General features: G+C 43.1%; 1 protein-coding gene across 6 annotated transcripts in view; it reads right to left on the reverse strand.

The window, feature by feature from the left end:
- Positions 1-19,584, reverse strand: part of ABHD17C (abhydrolase domain containing 17C, depalmitoylase) — a 48,825-nt gene that overhangs the window by 15,422 nt on the left and 13,819 nt on the right. For all 6 annotated transcript variants that reach the window (XM_050713057.1, XM_035554847.2, XM_050713055.1 and 3 more), the window contains one exon: positions 16,544-17,069. In XM_050713057.1, coding sequence (XP_050569014.1) covers positions 16,544-17,069 — 526 coding nt within the window. The remainder of the gene's footprint in view (positions 1-16,543; positions 17,070-19,584) is intronic.

The raw sequence follows: 19,584 nt of genomic DNA on the forward strand, positions 1-19,584 counted from the left end.
CTCTCAGTCCAGTTAGTTTAAAAATAGTGTTGGAGTTACTTCAACTAAGTATTTTGCATTTAATTAAGATGCTTCATAGCAAATAAACATGCAAGAAAGAAGTATTAAGTTTTATTTATCAAAGACAGGGAACCTTTACTGGCCACTAAAAACTATCTCCATTGACCACAGCATGAATAATTCACAAAATCTCAGCCAGCTACGTTCCATTATATACTCTTTACTGTAACCAGTGTACAAAATCTATATAGCCAGTCTCGGAGGTACATTTAAATAACCTGATACAGCAGAGAAAATTCTGTTACTTTCTCAGAGAAAGTCACTCTATAGCATCTTCTGGAGTGAGGAATTCATTATCCTCATCCCCAGCTTCTCTCTCATCTCTATCTTGCTACGGTATTTTTATTTCAGCCACATACTGCATACAGTATATCTTATAATACAGCAATACTCAGAAGCTGAAAACAGACTGAAACAATGCAGTAAAACGGTCCCTAAAATTGTATCTTATAAGGGCTGTTGCAGAACAACTCCTTGTTGTTAGAAAAAGAAAAAAAAAAAGATGATATCCATGTACCTAGACACAGTATCTTTTTTACATAAGGATTTCAGGTAAACCAAGTTATGTGGCAACTAACACAGAAACTGCTCTTGGAGAAGAAGTCTCCTCTGACTCCCTAGGAAACATTAAAAAAAAACGAGTACAAATATTAACACTGGTTCTGCGGTCCCACAAGTTCTGTGCTTTCCTAACTGTTTCTTACATTTCAGCTGCTTCCAAACCGGACAGCCTTGCCTTCTTCTGAGGCCGAAAGCTCAGAGTGAGCCAAGGCATCCCATCCTGGCTCCCTCCCGCGTCTGGCTGCTCCAGCAGCCCATCGCACAACCCTCCTCGCCGGCCGGGGCTCGGCACGGGGAGTCAGAGGGTTTGCAAGCCTGAGGGAAGCAAACTCGTTGCTCCCCAACAGCTCCCAAAGCAGCTTTGTTCAGAAGCACTGTGTTATTCTTTTAGTACCCCCACCCGTTTGTTGGAGCACCTCTGTCACCTCAACGAAATCTCAAGCACTGCTCTTACCCTGACTCTTGGCCACACAAGGCCCTGAATTCACTTTTGTTGCATTCCCCGCCCCTCCTCATACCTGTAACACCATGCAATATAGTTTAAGGCCATCCTACTGCAGCACTAATTACCAGGAGCTGCATCTATTCAAGTCTTAAGCCTCTGACTCATGAGCTGAGGTTACTTATCTGAGAACCAGTACAGTGGCTTTTGACCCCAGCTGCTGCCTGCCCCACCCGCGTCTGATGTTTCTACCCTTTTACCAGCTCAACTGCTCTCAAAGCAAGGAATAATTGCTGAAGCACGCAATCCAGAATAGCCAAGCCAAAAAAAAAAAAAAAAAACGTGCCAGGTTTTCTTTGAACATGCCAGGCTGTAGTTTCTGAAATACAGTCATTACTGTACAGGAATATAAGCCGAGCATCCTGTCCTCATGCAGGGTCACGTACAGACTCCTTCCCAAAACATATCCCTGTTACACATCTGTCTTAATTCGGAAGGAACAAACAAACAAAAACCAGAATTTTCCCTGCTTTCTACCAATCAGCACACAGATCATGTAGTACACACAGATCATGTAGTACAATTAGAAAGCAAACTAGTTAAAGCTGACAGCAAAAACAAACTTCACAGCAGCACTGATTTAACTGATCCCTCTTCATCAGGTATATCCATCTCAAGGAAACAAGACTAACCTTACATCGTAATCAAACTGCAAACCTCACCAAAAGGTGAGCATAGGTTTGCATAGCTGATCAGCTATACACACACACACTATAACTTAATGAAAAAAGCATCCCCTACACAAGGATCTTAAAGCAGAAGTGTACGCAAACTCTTGTGAAGGCAATTGTCTAGACGCTCCAGAACAATTAAATGGCTTTCCAAGGTGGAATTAATCCTTTGGAGACTAATATTAGGAAGGCTAAATAGGGAAAAAATAAAAGCAGATCACTCAAAAACTGATTTCTATAGCATAGGGTCCTAGAACTACTGACGTAGGTAGTCCTACCACTGAATTAAAATGAAACTTATTAGCTTTTTCTTGTGCCCCTTTTTTTTTTGTTGTTAATTCTTGCAGTACTTTTGCATTCTCTCACAATTATTTATTACATCTACATTTCAGACTAAAGGATATTTCATCTATAGGTTTTACAGAGAGCCTTATGCTTTCAGGTGATAAAAACAAGATCAACCCCATTAAATGACTAGCTTTGCTACAGTTAATTGATATAACTTACAAACCACTAAACACAGGGCATTGATACAGTATTTTCCTTAAGTCACTCAGACATCTGTAATTATATCCAGAAAACGAGCTGACAAAAAAGATTCAACCATTATCTCCATAATGCTGACAGAAGAAAACAAAGAAGTCGAACAGCCTCAGCAAACTGCAGGTGCTTGTATCTGAAATCCTATTAGAGCAGACAAAGTTAAAGCCATTTTCACACTGTTCTTCAAAGATCCCTGGAAATCTGAATGCAGTCTCTCCCGCAGAGCGCCAAAGCCGAAGTCCCAAGAGGATTACAGGGGAGCTGGGATGGACAAGGACTTGCAAGTATGCGAGCAGACAATCCGCGTGCATTGTTTCTGCCTATCCCAAAGCATTGTTTTAGTTCTGGTAGTGATTTAAGAGTCCCTGGCAGAAAGGGGAGGAGAGGGCAGGAAGGGAGATAAGAGGATGAGGACAGCAGAGAGGTCCTGCTACAAAAAAAAATTCAGTACCTATGCACTGGCCCAAGATTCCTAAAGAGAACTGACTGCAAATGGATGCATCCGTCCCTGTTAAATGAATATTTTATTGACAAGCATTATATGAAGATGACTCAGCTGGCAGTAGCATTTCTCCTTCCCTTGCATACGTACATTAATATGCTCATGCACTGTAGAAGAGCAAGCAAAGTTATTTAATAAGACTAGACTTCTCTCAAAGATATGCAATATCTCATGAACGTTTAAGGGCTCAATGCAGAAGCTAAGTGAAGTGTCATGGCTCATTTTTCCAGGAGAACACACATCCTGCTTGGATAGCACTCTTAATTCCACGGGAATATTTCATGTTTCTCTGAGATACTCTGAAACCAATTCCACAGATTTAAAGAGGAAAAGCAACGCTTCCTTCTGATCTAAAAATCTAAACATTCAGCACTTCCTCTGCACTGACATGTCTTGCGAATCACAAACAGGAAGAAATCCTGCTTGGATAAATGACACTGTAACCTCTATTTTTCCCTACCCCCAGCCAAGAGCAGAAAGCAGATCAGTTTTGTATGTGCTGCAGACACTGAGCTGTACTACAGTGTGAATTTGTATGTGCTTAGGCACTTGATTTCAAAGTGGAGAATATTCACAGCCTCACAGAGAAATACCACTCTCCTGCCTTCTCTCTGTTATCCATTCTCAGGCACATTTATTAAATATTCTAATAAATAACAAGAGTGCTAACTGCCAAATGGAAGAAGACAGTCATTTCATGAAACCTATCTATTACAAGAAAATATTTTTCCAACATCTTTTCAGAAACAAGAAGATCTGTGTTCTTTGTTTCTCACCATTTTTGGCACTCCATTTTTGAAGTAAGGCATCAGTTCATTTCTACTTTTTTGCTGTGGCGTTCAAAATCTCATTTCAGGGCAGACAATATAGACTTATTCCAGTGGAAAAAAGCACTAAGGAGGTTAAAAAAAGGATACTAACAGAAGCTTAGGAAGTGCCTTTACACATAAATGGATCTTAAGCATTCATTTCATGTTGACGATAAAGATCAATGTTCTTATACTACAAAAAACCTCCTTCTTGTATCAACTACAGGTAACTTCTTAATTAATCTTCAAGAGAAAGTGTATTAATAGATACAGGGGTGGGAAGAAGAAAAAAGCAAGGGCCTCCTGTAGCTTACATTAAAGTACTATATAAATGGGAAGCTGGAAACAGTTCCAAAGCATCCTCAAGTTCTTCCATTCTCGTCACCCAAAGACAGGCTGACTTGACTCTACCAGGATTAAAGACCTGTTGCTCCCCAGAATCCATACATTTTTCAACCAATATTTAGACTTGCATAATTTTACACTTATTTTTCCTCTTGTGCACGTTCCTTTAATGAACTTTTAGCGCATTCAATGTTCAGACCCCAGTAACAGTCAATATAAAGCTAAGATGATTAAAAAAATATACAGCAATCACCAGGATTAACAGCACCAGATGTTCCAAAACAGCAGATCACAGATAACGAGGTTCAGAGCTTAAAATCAAAGTTCCTAGCCAAAGCCTTTATCATCACAGACCCAGGGGCTAGATCCCTCCTCCCTTTTTGTCCAGGAGCCACTACTTGGAATTTTGAACAATTGAGCATGGACTCAGCATTCCTCCTGCGTGTTTGGTTGAAGTGGTCATGAAATCGGTGCTGTGCTCTCCAGGAACTTGACAACAGAGCAAGAAACCAGCAATTCATTACATAAACAGATGTCTGCATTTAATTGAACGCAAAAACATTACACATCACTGTATTTTACCTATTTTATAGTAACTAATATTAGTCTAAGAAACGGGATCAGTACTTCTAGAGATTTAGAAAAGTACTCATTTTCTCATAACTTTCCTGAACTCGCATCAGAACACTTAGCCCTGGAACTAGGTCACAAACACTTGCTCAGCTTAAGCAGCTCTTATTTGGCATCATCTGAGCTTCTACGGAGTAAAAGGCATTTTGACCAAACCGTGCAGATCAAGATGCTTTTACGATATTCAAACAGCATGGTTGGGTATTTTGTTTTCTGCCAGCATTCTCTCTAGTTAACAGGGCCAATTGTTTTTGTGCTCTGTGAAAGATTTTTTCAAGGAGGAGGTTGACTAGCAAGAAAAGGACGCTTATCAGTTATCAGACAGCCACTCCACAAGCGGCAGAAGTACCTAGCAGTGGATCAAGGACATCTGTTAATGCAATCACTTAAGTGCATTACTCCAGCTGATGCTAAAGGTAGATACTGACCTGCTGATGCATCTTAGGAAATAAAAATAAATAAATAAAACATAAAAAAAATAAAGAGGGAGAGAGGAGAAGTAGCTTCCTGGACTACGATGTTTTTCAGTGTCCTATTTGCTTCTGTATCTGTGACGCCGTTCTGGTAAACAAATCAGGTTCCCTGCTTAGTTGCAGCACCACCTGAGAACAAGTGGGTATTGAGAACAAGCAGGAAAAAATGCCAGCAATTCCAGTAGGTGCCACACCAGCAATTCCTAGCACGGTTTATTGCTATGTCGTGCGCTGTTGGAGTTTCTATTTTTGAAATAACAGATAACAGTGTAATGTTTAGAAGAGTGGGTGTATTCACGTCTACTTTAGCCAAACAGCCATTTGGTTAGTAATATTGTGTCTGTGTAGGTTTTCTGTAGTTCACCATTTCATGACACACACACTTGTAGTTAGATGCTGCTGCTGGGTTGCCCTCCCAGCACACACTTTGCATATTTAGCTCTCCACACAGTTACGCTTTTCAAATGAATAGTGCTTCCCTTTCTCCTAGTACCACAAAGTTTTCAACGCAGAGGCAAAACTGAAATATTTCATGAGAATTTAAAAAGAATATTTGAAGACTAGGTTTGACCAGACTTATTCTTGACCAATTCTACAGTGTAGGGCAGAAAAGACAGTTCACATCAGAATATTGCCCAGAAGCACAGGAGCAGTGGAAGGCAGAGGAGGCTAACAAATGACAAGCAATGCTTGCTAAATCCTCTCCCCTTCAAAATGCCAGTAACAAAGCAAGCTAAGCTTAAACTAACATTGCTTCCCTTTTTCCAAACTAACACTCACTTTGGATTAAAAAAAAATAAAACGCTGTGGATGTCCAACCAAAGAGACTAATTACAATAATCAAAGACTATCAGCTTTGGCTTAGATTTTCCTGTTGTGAAATGCAACAAGTTTCAAACTGCATCCAGATAAGAAACACACAAGATCCTCAAGTTTAGTGTCCCTCATTACGATCACTATTAAAGTGGATTTTGGATGGAGAGGATAATTTCCTGAAATAATCAGAAGATGCCCATTCTTATTTGTATCAATAGCGTCTGTTCAGAGCTCTACACAAAATGGACCACCAATCTTAGATGTGCTTTGACAGAAGGGCATCCAGTTTGGACGGGTGGCGTGTTTGGCACCAGCTTGCTCAGTCTCAATAGAATAAAAGGCTAGGAAAGAATTCAGTTGACGAAGGACACTTTGCGACCCTCTCGCCCTGGACAAAACTGGATCAATATTGAGAATTTATAACAATCTTATCTTTTACGCCAAAATTCAGACAAGTTATTTTCAAGTACAATCTGTTCTTTGAACCTACAGGAATCTTTGTTCTTTGTTAAAGACAACGCAAATCAAAGTGATTCCTTTATCTGAAAGGCAAATAAATTTGTGCCTGTATTGCTTCAGAGATAATAGTTCATATGTAATCAGATTAGTCTTTAGTACAAATTTTATAAAACAGGATATAGAACAAATTGTACTGGTTTTATGCACAGGAAGCTTTAGAAATGAATATAACATTACATGAATAACTAGCAAGAGCTCAACAGAGAACGTAGAGGGTTACTTTATCAGAGAAGCAAGAGTTTGGAAGCTGGCAGAGATTCAGAAGTCAAAACTTTTCAGCCATGCTAGTCAGGCTTTGGGTCAAACACCACCTTTCTTAAACTGCTGCACTGACTTCTAAAAGGGTGCTTCTAGCATCAAAACCAGATGCCTGTAATGTATGTTAAGTCAGTGTAATTATTAACCAGCCCGAGGCAAAGGTTACATGTTCATGAACTGGTATCCGTAAAAATTGTAAAACTAGTTGAAACACCACCCCACCTCTTCCTACAACGTAGTGCTTTTACAGTTGGTTAAACACTGAAGCACTATAATTTTCTGTAGCATTAAGACACATTAAAGCCATACTTCATTAGAAAAATATACTAACTTTTACAGTAGGGGACAACAACAACAAAATATTGTGAAGAAAATGTATACTACAACTCAACAGGTAAGTTTAGATCCATCCGAGACTTAGAAGTAGTAGACGACGGACTGGCTCTTGAACAACTGCCTCAAGGTAGAGAATTGTCCAGGGAACACCTCCAAAATAAATATTATATTGAATTAGCTATTTCAATTAAAAAAAACAAAAACCACACCCACCAGAACATACACATACTTTTAAGAGAAATGAAGCTATGAAGAACTAACACCATGTTGGAGAAGAGTTTTCTAAATTTGCCCCTGGAGGACATGCTTCAAAACCAAGACCATTTTCTTGAAAGATGCCACTTTCCCCAGGCTGCCATGCATTCATCCTACATGAACTCATCACTTGTTGGGGAAGATGATACAGAGATGGGACAAAGATTAAGATCTGTACGAACAAGCCAGTCCAACATTTAAAAAGGCAAGTGAACTACTAAGGAATTCCTTTAAAGTGTAACTGGTTTTGTATACCACAAATGCAAAATGGGTAACAGAAGTTTAGCCCCATATTGTTGTTGGCTTTTACTTTGTTTCGCTTATTGTAAGACTTGCAATTTATTGCATAGCACAATAGTTGAGACAAATGACCCCCCACAACAGCAGCCCTTCCCTTTTAACTAATTATAAATAATGCTTAAGATTCATGGCATAATGATTAAATTATCTGAACCTTATCTCAGCTTATCTTACACTGGAAAGAATATATAGTCATTTTTGCTGCTTTGCTGATATTCAACACCATTTTTCAAGTTCTCATAGAACATCCAAAGCAAAACTTGACAAGCTTCACAAGTCAGCAGTGAAGAATGCCCAGAAAGATTTTACAGTCTGAACAACTTTTCTAAACAACCCTCTTGCTGAAAGAGAAACACTTCAAGCCATATATAAAGCAGGCTTTCCTGAGAAACGTGTTGAAGTTGGTCTCCAAAAGTTCAGATTTTTTGGGTCCCATTATTCATGGCTTCTTATCCATTGATTTGCAGTACATGCAAAGAAGTAGACACGCGATGTCATAAAGTTAGATTTAACCGTTCTAACGTACTGGGATCCTACGAAGTTTTGAAGTGTCCTGTACAAGAAAAGGTCTGAGAACTACTAGCTGACACCGCAAGCCCTGAGAAGGGTTCCTTGCCAGGCGCTGATGTACACAGCTCGCTTCAGCAGCATGCCTTGGCTGATAAACATGGCTCGCAAGAGCCAAAGTTGTTAAAGTAACATTTTTATATGTAAGCAGGATTTTCAAAGAAGGCTCAACAACAGAACTTCCTAAAAGCATACCCAAAACTGTGTAAACCAACCATTAATTTCAAATTAACATTTAAAAACGCATTTTCATCTTGAAAGACGTGCCTAGAAAGAATTTCAACAGACTGTACCAATAAATATTACTTCCAGACAAGCACAAATCAAGTTTTTTAAGAAACGGGCCACACAAAAGCCACAGATGCAATACTTAGAGATTACACTAAGTTTAAATGTTTCCCTCTGCACTCTGAAGCAAACGTACTAACTTACAACCTCATCTTCCACATCGCCATCATTTTTCATTTATGAACCCACATGAAAATTTCCCTTTTTAAGGAAAAAGGTTACACATTTATTTCATGATTGTAGGGATTTTCCCATAGGTATGGGAGCAGTCATCAAGACACATGAGACAAGGGAGGGAAGGCGGGTGGGAACAGAGCTGATTCCTGCTGTTCAGCACAATGTTCTGCCTATGCATGATGTGGTTTCATGGTCAGCAAATCCAACCACAATGTTTAATGCCAACACAGGAGAAGCTTTGGTCTGTAAAACTAACACGGTGGTTAAAAAAAGATATGGAATAAAGGTACAGATATACATAATGCCTGTGTAACACTCATTATGCAACTGGCCTCAATGTGCATCTTCCCGAGTTTGTAGGTAGCGTAGCTTCACGCACAAGCATGCCACAATAACTAATTTTTCCTCAAACCAGCCTTAGGAACATCTTTGCATTCCTTATCCCAACGTCCTTAAGCTGACAGCATGTATTATTCATCCCCTTCTATTAGAAGTCTTCTAGTCTTCGATTAAGAGCATCTTCAGTCCTCCGTGCTCAGAGGGAGTTTCCTGGGTTTGCAACCACACGCTTCCATTGCTCACACAACAGGCATTACTGGGAAGAAAAACAAACAGCTCCCACACACCCCAACGAAACACTCAGTTTGACAGCAGGAACAAAATTCAGCTTCATCATCAGATGTTGGGCTGAGCATGCAGGACTGGCATATGCTGTTCCTCTAAAAATTTGCAAGCATGGCAGCAAGATGGAGCAGGAGCGACTGGGTCACTGAAATGGCTTATTCGCAAGTACCAGTCGCTGTTATCTCCATTATCTGCTATCTGCTGATTCCTACAGAGGCAAAAAGGTTTATCCGCCTATTTATTGTGTTTTAGCCCATAGCAAAAGCAAGTTTAAGTTAGACAAAATAATCTTTAACTATTTCTCCTTCAGGTCAGTATAAACAGTCAATATAGGCTCAAATTAACACGAAGAAACAACCAAGAGACACAATAGCTCAAAAACCATCAAGATGTGCCTTATCTAGGTTCAAGAAAATGCAAGGAGCCCCTCACCTTGCACATGGATAAGTGCCTTTATCTTCTCTTAAGTGCAGTGGCAACCGAAACGATCTCCTAAAGTTAATCAACAGAGAAAGAATTCTGCCCTTTTTAGGGGCTAATTGGCAAAGCAAACCTGGTATGTGCAGGAGCACGTTAGTTTCAACATATGCGTAGCTTATTTTATGACTCATTTCAAATGCTTCCAACGCAGCCCTGTAATTGATTTATTTTTGAGAAGGAGGGCAGAAGGGAGTGTTAGTTATTCATTAAATTTATTACCAGCTTTAGGGGAAAAAACAGCAATGTTACTTGTCCAATGAATTTATTAGTGCTACATAATTTTGAGGCTGTTGTCTTTAAAGCCAACATAGAACGCAACTGAGGAATTAATTTCCTATTTGCCTTAAAAATATTTGGGACAGGGTTTAAAGGTAAAAGTTGCCATAACCACGTTACTCTCTCCACCATGCAAATGTCATCTTAAAACCAAACAAGAAATTCAGACATATGCTACACTATTTAGGCTCTAAATGGCTAATTGCTTGGCATTTCCTTTATACTAGTGTACTTCCACATGAGGAAGCAGCACAGAATTAGAAAATAGAACCCCCCCCCCCAAAAAAAACCCTCACCTATTTTCTTTGCATGGAAACACAAATATCCGTTTGCTCAAGAAGCCGGTTTTCTCCACAAAACCAATTGCTGGCAGATAACCCACTCCTGCAGCTTACGATGTTTCTCCACCTGTATCCCCAGGTATCTACAATCCTGGACAGTGTTACTACTTTATTCCCCTTGTTCTTTTCACTTACACTCACAAACAGTGAGCCACTGGAAACTCAGGGAAACACTCCGAAGTAAAACAGTAGTAAAGGACAAGCAAATACGGACAACCAAAGGGTTGAATTTTGGAGGTTTTTTTCTTTGTTTGAGGTTGTGAAGCAGCGGAGATTGACTCTGGCTTCAGAGCAAAATCCAGCTCATCCTCCCATTAGGAGCACACCGAACAAACCTACACGCTACCAGAACATGCACAGCTCGAGTGGCCACCCTACAACAGCCTCCAGCTCAGTCTTGAGAGGGAACACACTTCTCTGGCCAGAGCGAGACGGGGAAAAGGCTTGTCCTTCTTTCTCAAAAGACTTCAGGCAGCTGAGCAGGAATAAAAACAGACAAGAGTCTTTTGTTATTTCAGTGTGCAGGATTTAACACTACGGCTCTCTAGAAACCCCTATGTTCCATGCTCTGATGATGCAGAGAACCAGGCCCTACAACCTCCATGCGGCAAGGTAAACTAACCTCTCCAGTTCCAGCGGCTGGATTTCAGGATGACAAATATCATTATCCAAAGGCTCTTTGGCAGCTTAGTTTTCTTCCCAAACACCCTGGTTGTGAAAAGATTTTTCACTATCAAGAATATATATATATATTTTTTTTTTTAAATATGCTTTTTGATCTTATGGTCCCGACAGAAGTAGGAAAATATTTAACAACAGTACTGTCTTCTACTGCAGTGACTAATCTGTGTAATGTGACACGAAAGCTCAATAAACATTTTGAGTAACTTTGAACATCAGAGCACCTGTTTTTAAACAGTTGTCGGTATTTGTCCCTGGGACATCATCTGAATTCATCTCTGCTCATTACACAGACAACGACAGGGGACTATTTCGTGTGCTTCTATTTTTGAGACAAGTTGTGTGCAGTTTTTCTTGAAGTACTAACCACAGGGTAGAATACATTAAACTTCAGAAAACAGCCTCCTTAAAAAGTAGTACGCATACATTAAATAATTCTTTGCAGACACCTTACCAACGTTAGTAAAAAGCTGGAAGTGGGAAATAACCTATAACAGTCAACGACAAAGTCCCGGATCTAAACCCATGGCTGGATGTATGAAGCTCCACTGTTGACATGCTCAAGGAACCAGGAGAGCACACGTAGGCTACAGCTGGTTGGGAGAACAGCTATATTATTATATATATTATATTATGAAAATTATTAGCCACAAACAACTGCAGTAAGAGGCAATACAAGGAAGTCTAGGTTAATATAATGTAGGGTGAAGGTCAATATGCAAATTATCTGCAGCCTAGGTGTGATTTAGAACTGCCTACCAGCTGATGCACCATGAACAGGGAAGCATGGTGGAACCCTGTTATTCCCGAGCTCAGCCAACCATGGCCCTTGGCCACCTCAAGAATTAATGTTGCTGATTTCATATCAAAACCTCAATGTTTTCACTAAACTAATATACCTGTTTTATGAAAAAATATGCTGGTATGTCTGCTTTCAGTGATAGAAAGGCGATGCAAAGATCCCCTTGGAAAATTTATATTCAAAGTAACAGAAGTTAATCTATCACATCCTTTTTTTTTTTTTTTTTCAGTGGTGTATACACTGAGGGAATTTATTCCTAGCATAAAACAGTTTGGGAAGGTGTTGAATGTTTTACGTCTCTTTATAATAAATGATGACTTCTGTCCTCCCAATTCCACCAAACGTACATATTACAAATTCTTCAATTAAATGCTTCTGGAAACACTGAGTGGAAAGGAAGGACTAAGGCTAGATCTTTAGGAGGGGCTTCAAGGGAGTACGTAGAATGAAAATCTTTAGGTTGAACCTGAATGCCAAAATATTCAATCCAGAGAAATCATGCCAGGTCACACACAGCACTAATGAAACAAAGACTGTTGCAGAAAAAAAATTAAAGTAGAAAACAGCTATTTTAATAAATCAAGGAAAAAAAATGAAACTATTATTCACCTAGAAAGCTTCAGCCACTTCAGCAAATGGAGACTAACTACACTGACACAACCTCAGAAGATTAGTTATCGCTCCAGTGTAATCCCATTAGGTGTTTCCTAATTTTGCTTAAACGAAAGCTGTAACACTTTTCCACCAATTCCTGCAAAGGAAACAGCAATAAGGAGTGACAGATAATCAGCACTGCAATAAAAATATTCATATAATGACAGTCGTTCATTTTTTAACATTAAATTTGAGGGAAAAGTTTTTAAAATAATTAAATATTCTAAACTATCTGCCGTTCATTTGTCAAAAGCCCTTGCGTTTCACAATTCAATTCCTTCCATCGTGGCAAAGACAGATTTCTGTTGAAGCCTAACCAAAACCAGAAGGGAACCAATGCTCCTCTATGGACTGAAAGGCAAACTTAGATGTACCTGTTCTGAAAATGAAATATTTAAACACCTCAATAAAATCTATCATTTATGAAAAGTTAAAATGGAAATAGAAGGTATTAGAATAGTTTGTACTGTGCACAACGAAAGACTATCAAGCAGTATTTTGTTAAATGCAACAAGAACAGCTCTTCTAACCAATTTATTAGCTGTTTTCTTTGCCATCTTGCAACATCCAGAAGATGCACTACACTAACAGGTTCTCTTTGATACTCCAGCACAGAACTGGAGACTGCAGAAGCAGTGCCTTCTTCCATTTAACCAGGATTTTAAAGCCTTTCTCAAACCTTCCCCAGGTTTTTAGAGAACATACAAATTGATTTTATTACGAAGAGCATGCAACCAACGGAGTAGTCACAGCTTTGTGCTTGAGCACAGTACACAAACCCTGAGTGCATACCCCATTTTAAATACCATACATTGTCTTCACATGAAAGTGTTAGAAAGCTTGGTCTTTCCATGTGAAATTCGGGAAGGTGGCGGGGGAAAACAAGTCATTCTGTGCGAATGCTGTACTATGTCAATCAGGTATTATGGGGAGTCAATCACACCCCAATAAAACCAGCAACTTGAAGCCCTCCAAGCCCTACCAGAAAGCAGGACAATGCAGCTTCCTTCCCTTCAAGAAACAGAGCAGACACACACCTGCCTGCCCAAATGTAGCACTCAAAAATGTCATCCGAAGCAATGAAGATTGAAGATTTATTGAGAAATATTAGGTACTAGATGGAAATTTGCTTATCAGGAGGAAATAAATAAATACAGTTAGACACTGGAAAGATCATCAAAAAAAAAACTTCAAGGGGATAAAATTATAGGACATCTTACCTAGGCTGAAAGACATTTAACATTTAGCATTAAAACTTTGTAGTTAGTACTCATTTGACTAACAGTAAGGAAAGTAAGTTACGCTTCACAATGACTAAAAGAATGGCAAGTAGTTGACGTTGATTCTGCAAAGAGAGGTCGAAAATTGAACTGAACATAAACCTCGGTGATACTACTTTTCATCAACTGTTTTACAATCATTTGTTACAGAAGGTCTGATACCCAGCTGTGTGTGTGATAGCAAGATCCTCAGGTCAGTACCTTCAAAAATCGTCAAAATTTCCAGGCACGTTTGCAGCCACAGTCGGTTCATCATCATCCTAAAACTCAGCAGCGATCTGTTTTGTCCAAGTATAGTGTAAATTCTTGTCTTACTCAGCACAACATTCAAAACAAACTGATAAATTAATATTTGCTAAATAACAGTTGTACTTTGCAGGCACAACATGAAAAAAAGGGAATCCAACACCTCCAACATTTTACTGATTCCTTTCTGCTGCCAGGTGGAACGCCTGGTGGATTCAGAAGGGCGACAGCTTTGCACAGACCTTAGCACAGATGACTAAATGCTTTCTATGGCATAGCGAACCTCTCCTATTTTAAGGCTTCACTTCTAACTACGTGTTACAGTTCACTACCACATGACTCCAGGCCAAATGCTAGAAATTTGCATTAAGAACGAAACCACACACAAACTCTTGGAAGCTACCAATTAACTGCTGCAGCAGAAACGGCACACACAGTATGACATTTTACCTCAAAAGACAGACTTGTATTTTTACAGCAGAATATTTCTCTTAAACGTCTGAACTTATTAAATGGGGTTAAAAAATTATCAGTCTTTTAAAGTTCATATTACTGCTTAGAGATTTATAAGCAGGAAGATGATGGCTTCCGTATAAGCTGAAAGTCACCTGAGAGGACAGGATGGATTTTTTTTTGTCTGTTTTTTTTTTTTATACTTACATTTTACAGTAACCTATTCCTTTACTGGACACCTAAAATACTATTTCCTTTGGCTGCCAAAAATCTAACCAACGGTAACACAACCACCCTAGCAGCACTCCCTGCACAGCACTATGATCTGGGATTTACAAGCATGGCAGAGGAAGAGTCAGCAAATTTCAACCCCTCAATTTAAGGAAGAACAGAACCTAGATCTTGTATAAACCACAGAAAGGACTCGAATACAAAATTACAAACTTCCTCCAGTCACACTTCAACAGAAGGAGCCAATCCTTTCAGGACAAGCAGGGCACCTGCTCGCATCGCCTTCTCGTCCAGGCTTCTTGGTAGGCTTGAGTGGAGGAACGCCTTGCTTCTGGATCCACGTTGATCTTAAACACGTACTAAATGCCTGTCAAGATGCGAGCACTACCAACCTGATGTAAACACACTTCTCCAGAGCTATAAAAGGCTTTCATGAAAAAATATCATCAACTAAATAGTGCAACGGAGAGAAAACACAGCTACTAAACGACGAGCATTAACTAGGCTCGGCTTATTCAAAGCAGTTTCCTCCCTTAGAGCTTATTTACATCAGCCACATGCAGTATAGTGGCCTTTAATTATTTATTCTGCGTACAGCATATCAAAGTTATTTCTTTCAATTAAAACATTACTTATACTCAAGAAACACTTGTATTTATTTATTTCAAGGAGTCCTAGAATCTGGCTTACCCACCACGCAGAGAAAACACTTGCTACGAAAGGGTAACTTTCCCCCAATATCTTCACCTGACTTGGGCAGACCAATGTCAGAAGCCATTTGGACTCCACAACTGACCAATCCCCAGATCCTTGAAAAGCCAATTATCTAAATTAGAAACAACTCCTGTCACTATTTTTGAAGCTGGCACGTATCCCCAAGATAGACATTAAATACTCAATTCTCATAAGCCAAGTTCATCTACACAGCCACAGAGACAAGAACAAGAAACGTCCATCGTTCTTGCCTCTTGCTCTACTGCAACGATTTAAGCTTTTTAAAGCTCCCTCTTTCACGACACAAGGTCCTGCTTTAAGAACCACTTATACAACAACAAAAGTCACTCGTGGTTTCCGTGGCCAAAAACAAGAGGCCCAGGGATGTCGGGCAGCTGCAGCAAGGCGCTTGGGGCAGCAGCTCTGCTCAGGATTTCCTGGAAGCCCTGGGCTCCATGTTCCTACCAGCCACGCCACCTTGCCAGTCTTCTCCTTGCTGCTCCATCCCTCTGGATGCCACCTCCTTCGGCATCTCTGCCTGGCAGAATCCCCAGCTCTACTTCCACCTGTCAACACCTCTTTTCCTTCCACCTCGCTACCCTCCCCAACTTGATAACAGTCGCTTGGTTGCCAGAAGAGGAAGATGTGTGTCGTACAAGCTTGCATGAAACCCCAGACGCACCACAGAGTGCCAGCAGTTTCCTGGTAAGCACGAGCCTAGGGCATTGCCAAATTCAGTCAAAGCTTGGCCTCAGCAGTGTTACCTCTAAACGTAGTAAGTGGTGGGAAAGATTTATACCAACGCAAATCTTGGACAAAAGGTTTTTTGTCCTGCAAGCTCAATCTGCAACCAGTGCGGTATCTCCTGCTCAAGATGGAGATTCATAATGGCAAAGTAATGGCTAATATATAACATGGCTGACTAAATCCCTAAATCTAGAAAAAGCCCATGTATGAAGGCTCGTGCATCCTTCTGACAAACGAAGCCGCCCAGCAAGTCACACCTTGGAACGTCTGCCGACCATCAAAGCTACTCACACCATCTCCAGGCCCTTCCCCTCCACCTCTCAGCAGGTTAACTGGGCACACACCGGACTTCTTCGGACTAAGGAGAGAGACAGAAAAACCTTGTCCCCACCATCCATTTACCTTGTCCTGAGGGCCTGCCAGGCTGCATCAATGTCTGCGTACAGGTTTTTCTCAGAGGGCTTGCCGGTGCTCACCCCGTAGCCAGAGTAGTCGTAAGAGAAGACGTTGCAGTTGATGCGGGAGCCGAGGCCAATGTAGAAACTGCACATCTGGCCCAGGTCCACGGCGTTACCGTGCGAGAAGAGCAGCGTGTACCGGCCGGTGGGGGCACACCGTACGAACATGCAGCCCAGCCTGTTATCTCGGGCCGTGCGGGAGAAGAACACTTCCACGGCATCCAGTTCCCGCTGCGAGTACTGCCAGTCCGCCCGCTCGCTCAGGTGCAGGCTGCAGGTGCCCGAGCCCGTCGGGGTCCCTGCCCCGGCGGCCGCCCCGGCCTCCTGCTGCTGCTCGGGCTGCAGCACGGTGTAGGTGGGCTCCGGGGGCAGGAAGGCCAGCTTGGCAGCGATGCGGCTGGGGCAAGGCGGGCAGCAGAAGAGCCAGCAGAGCTCGCCCAGAGAGAAACCGTTCATTCTGGGGCCTTGTTCTGGCATCAGAGACGCCGGAGGAGGAAAAAAAAAAAAATAAATAAGAAAACCCCCACCACGGACCTGTGCCGGGCAGCAGCCCGCGGCCCTGCCCCGGCCCAACCCGCGCACCTTCCTCCCTGCGGCCCTCCCAGAAGGCAAACAGCCGTGGGGGGGGGGGGGGGGAGGGGGGGGGAGCTCTTCGGGGCCGGAAAAGGCGCTTAAAAAAAATAAAAAGCGCACGAAACGTGAGCACGACCACCCCCTAAAAAAAAATAAAAATTGGGAAAAAAAAAAAATTTAAAAAATAGCGCTAAACCACCCCGACCCCGCGCACCCAACTAACGCGGCGGCGGCGGCGGCCGCAGCCCCCCCCCCGCACCGCCCCCCTCGGCGGGAAGGTCAACCCCGGGCCGGCCGAGCAGAGCGGCGGCCCCCGGAGGACGAGGGCGAGGAGGAGGAGGAGGAAGGAGCCGGCGAGGCGGGGGCTCAGCCGCGCGTCGCCGCGCTCCTCAGGGTCCTCAGGGCCATGCCGGCGGCGGCCATGTCCCGGCGCTGCTCCCCCCCCCCCCCCCGCCGCTCCGCACCGCTTCCGGGTTACGGGCGCGGCGCGGGGGCCGCCGCCGCAGGTGCCGGCGGGGCCGAGGCGGGGGCCGGGCCCTGCCCACGCGGCGCCGCCCGCCGCGGCTCGCGGCCGCCCCCTAGGCCCTGCGCCGGGGGGAGCCCGGCAGGTGCGCGGCGAGGGGAGGGGCCCAGAGGGAGAGGAGGGGAGCGGCAGCCCCTAAGCACGGCCGGGGCGCGGCGGCCCGAGCGGGGAGCGGGAGGACTGGCCCTTTAAGGCAGCCCCCCCCCTCTTCCGCGCCGCGGCATCGGTCACGTGCAGAGGGAGCGCCCCCCCTCTCTGTCACCCTCGCCGGCCGCCCACCGCGCGCGCATGCGCGGAGGGGCTGGGGGCAGCGGCTGAGGGGCGGGCGGGGCGCGGGTGCCATTTCGCGGCGGCCCTGAGGGGCGGCGGGGCGCGGGAGCCCCTCGGGCCTCCCGGTTCCGGTCGCCCTGAGGAACGGGCCGTGTGCCTCCCGCACACCGGGGCATTACGGGCCCCCCGGTGTCTGGGCAGCCTGTGGCCTTGAGTCTCTGTCCTAGAAAATTGGTCGTGGTGTCGCACAGGAATGCGAACGAAGCTGCCTCTCGGCTGGTAGCCTTCAGAGCACTGCCGAGCGTGCCAAATGTCCCAGAGCGGAAAGCTTTAGAGGCCTCCTGCCTTTGTTAGATGTGGCCAAACTTGGTCAAGAGCTTCAAGTGGTGCCACAGAGAGTTGATAAGACACACAGGCAACTGCATAAGCCTGATTTTGGTGGAAAAACAGGCAAATAACCCACATCCCAAACAACGCGTTGAATAAATTACCAAAGCATTTATGGCACATGACAAAACCCGTTGCTGGTCAGGAAAATGTGTCTCAATATACTGTTCTGGAGAACAACATGGACTGGATGAAAGTCAAATGGACGTATTCATGTTAATGTTCTTTTACTAACAAGGGCTATAAGTAAGTCCTTTAATTAGCCAGCACCATGTACTTGCTGGAAAAAAAAAAAAAAAAAAAAAAAAAAAAAAACACCCTGTAGGGTAGCATTAGCTGCCCAAGTGAAAATATAAGGAAAATGATACCCATACTTAAGGTACTTAGTATGTAATTCATGTATTCATGTACATCCAACCACCGCCCTGACTTAATTCCTGCCATGTCCACTCACATCTTGATGGTGCTCTCTCTTAATGCGTTATGGCCAGCAGGTCTAGGGAGGTGATTGTCCCCCTGTACTCGGCTCTGGTGAGGCCACACCTTGAGTACTGTGTTCAGTTTTGGGCCCCTTGCTACAAGAAGGACATGGAGGTGCTCGAGAGAGTCCAGAGAAGGGCGACAAGGCTGGTGTGGGGTCTGGAGAACAAGTCTTACGAGGAGCCGCTGAGGGAGCTGGGGTTGTTTAGCCTGGAGAAGAGGAGGCTCAGGGGAGACCTCATTGCTCTCTATAGGTACCTTAAAGGAGGCTGTAGAGAGGTGGGGGTTGGTCTATTCTCCCACGTGCCTGGTGACAGGACGAGGGGGAATGGGCTCAAGTTGCACCAGGGGAGGTTTAGGTTGGATATTAGGAAGAACTTTACTGAAAGGGTTCTTAGGCATTGGAATGGGCTGCCCAGGGAAGTGGTTGAGTCACCATCCCTGGAGATCTTTAAAAGACGTTTAGATGTAGTCCTTAGTGATATGGTTTAGTGGAGGTTTTGTTAGTGTTAGGACAGAGGTTGGACTAGATGATCTTGGAGGTCTCTTCCAACCTAGACGATTCTGTGATTCTGTTATTTCCCTGATTTGGGAAATTATTTCCCTGTTATTTCCCTGTTCCTATGAGGAACAAAGTTTCAAAAACTCAACAATAGCATTGAGCTGAGGTCATTTCATTAGTGACAAACCTGAGACTAAATTCTCTTCTGGTACTAACGTTTGTCAAGTCTAAGAAAGTTGTTTCAAAAAAT

This window comes from Cygnus atratus, chromosome 11, assembly GCF_013377495.2.
Source record: "Cygnus atratus isolate AKBS03 ecotype Queensland, Australia chromosome 11, CAtr_DNAZoo_HiC_assembly, whole genome shotgun sequence".
NCBI lineage: Eukaryota > Metazoa > Chordata > Aves > Anseriformes > Anatidae > Cygnus > Cygnus atratus.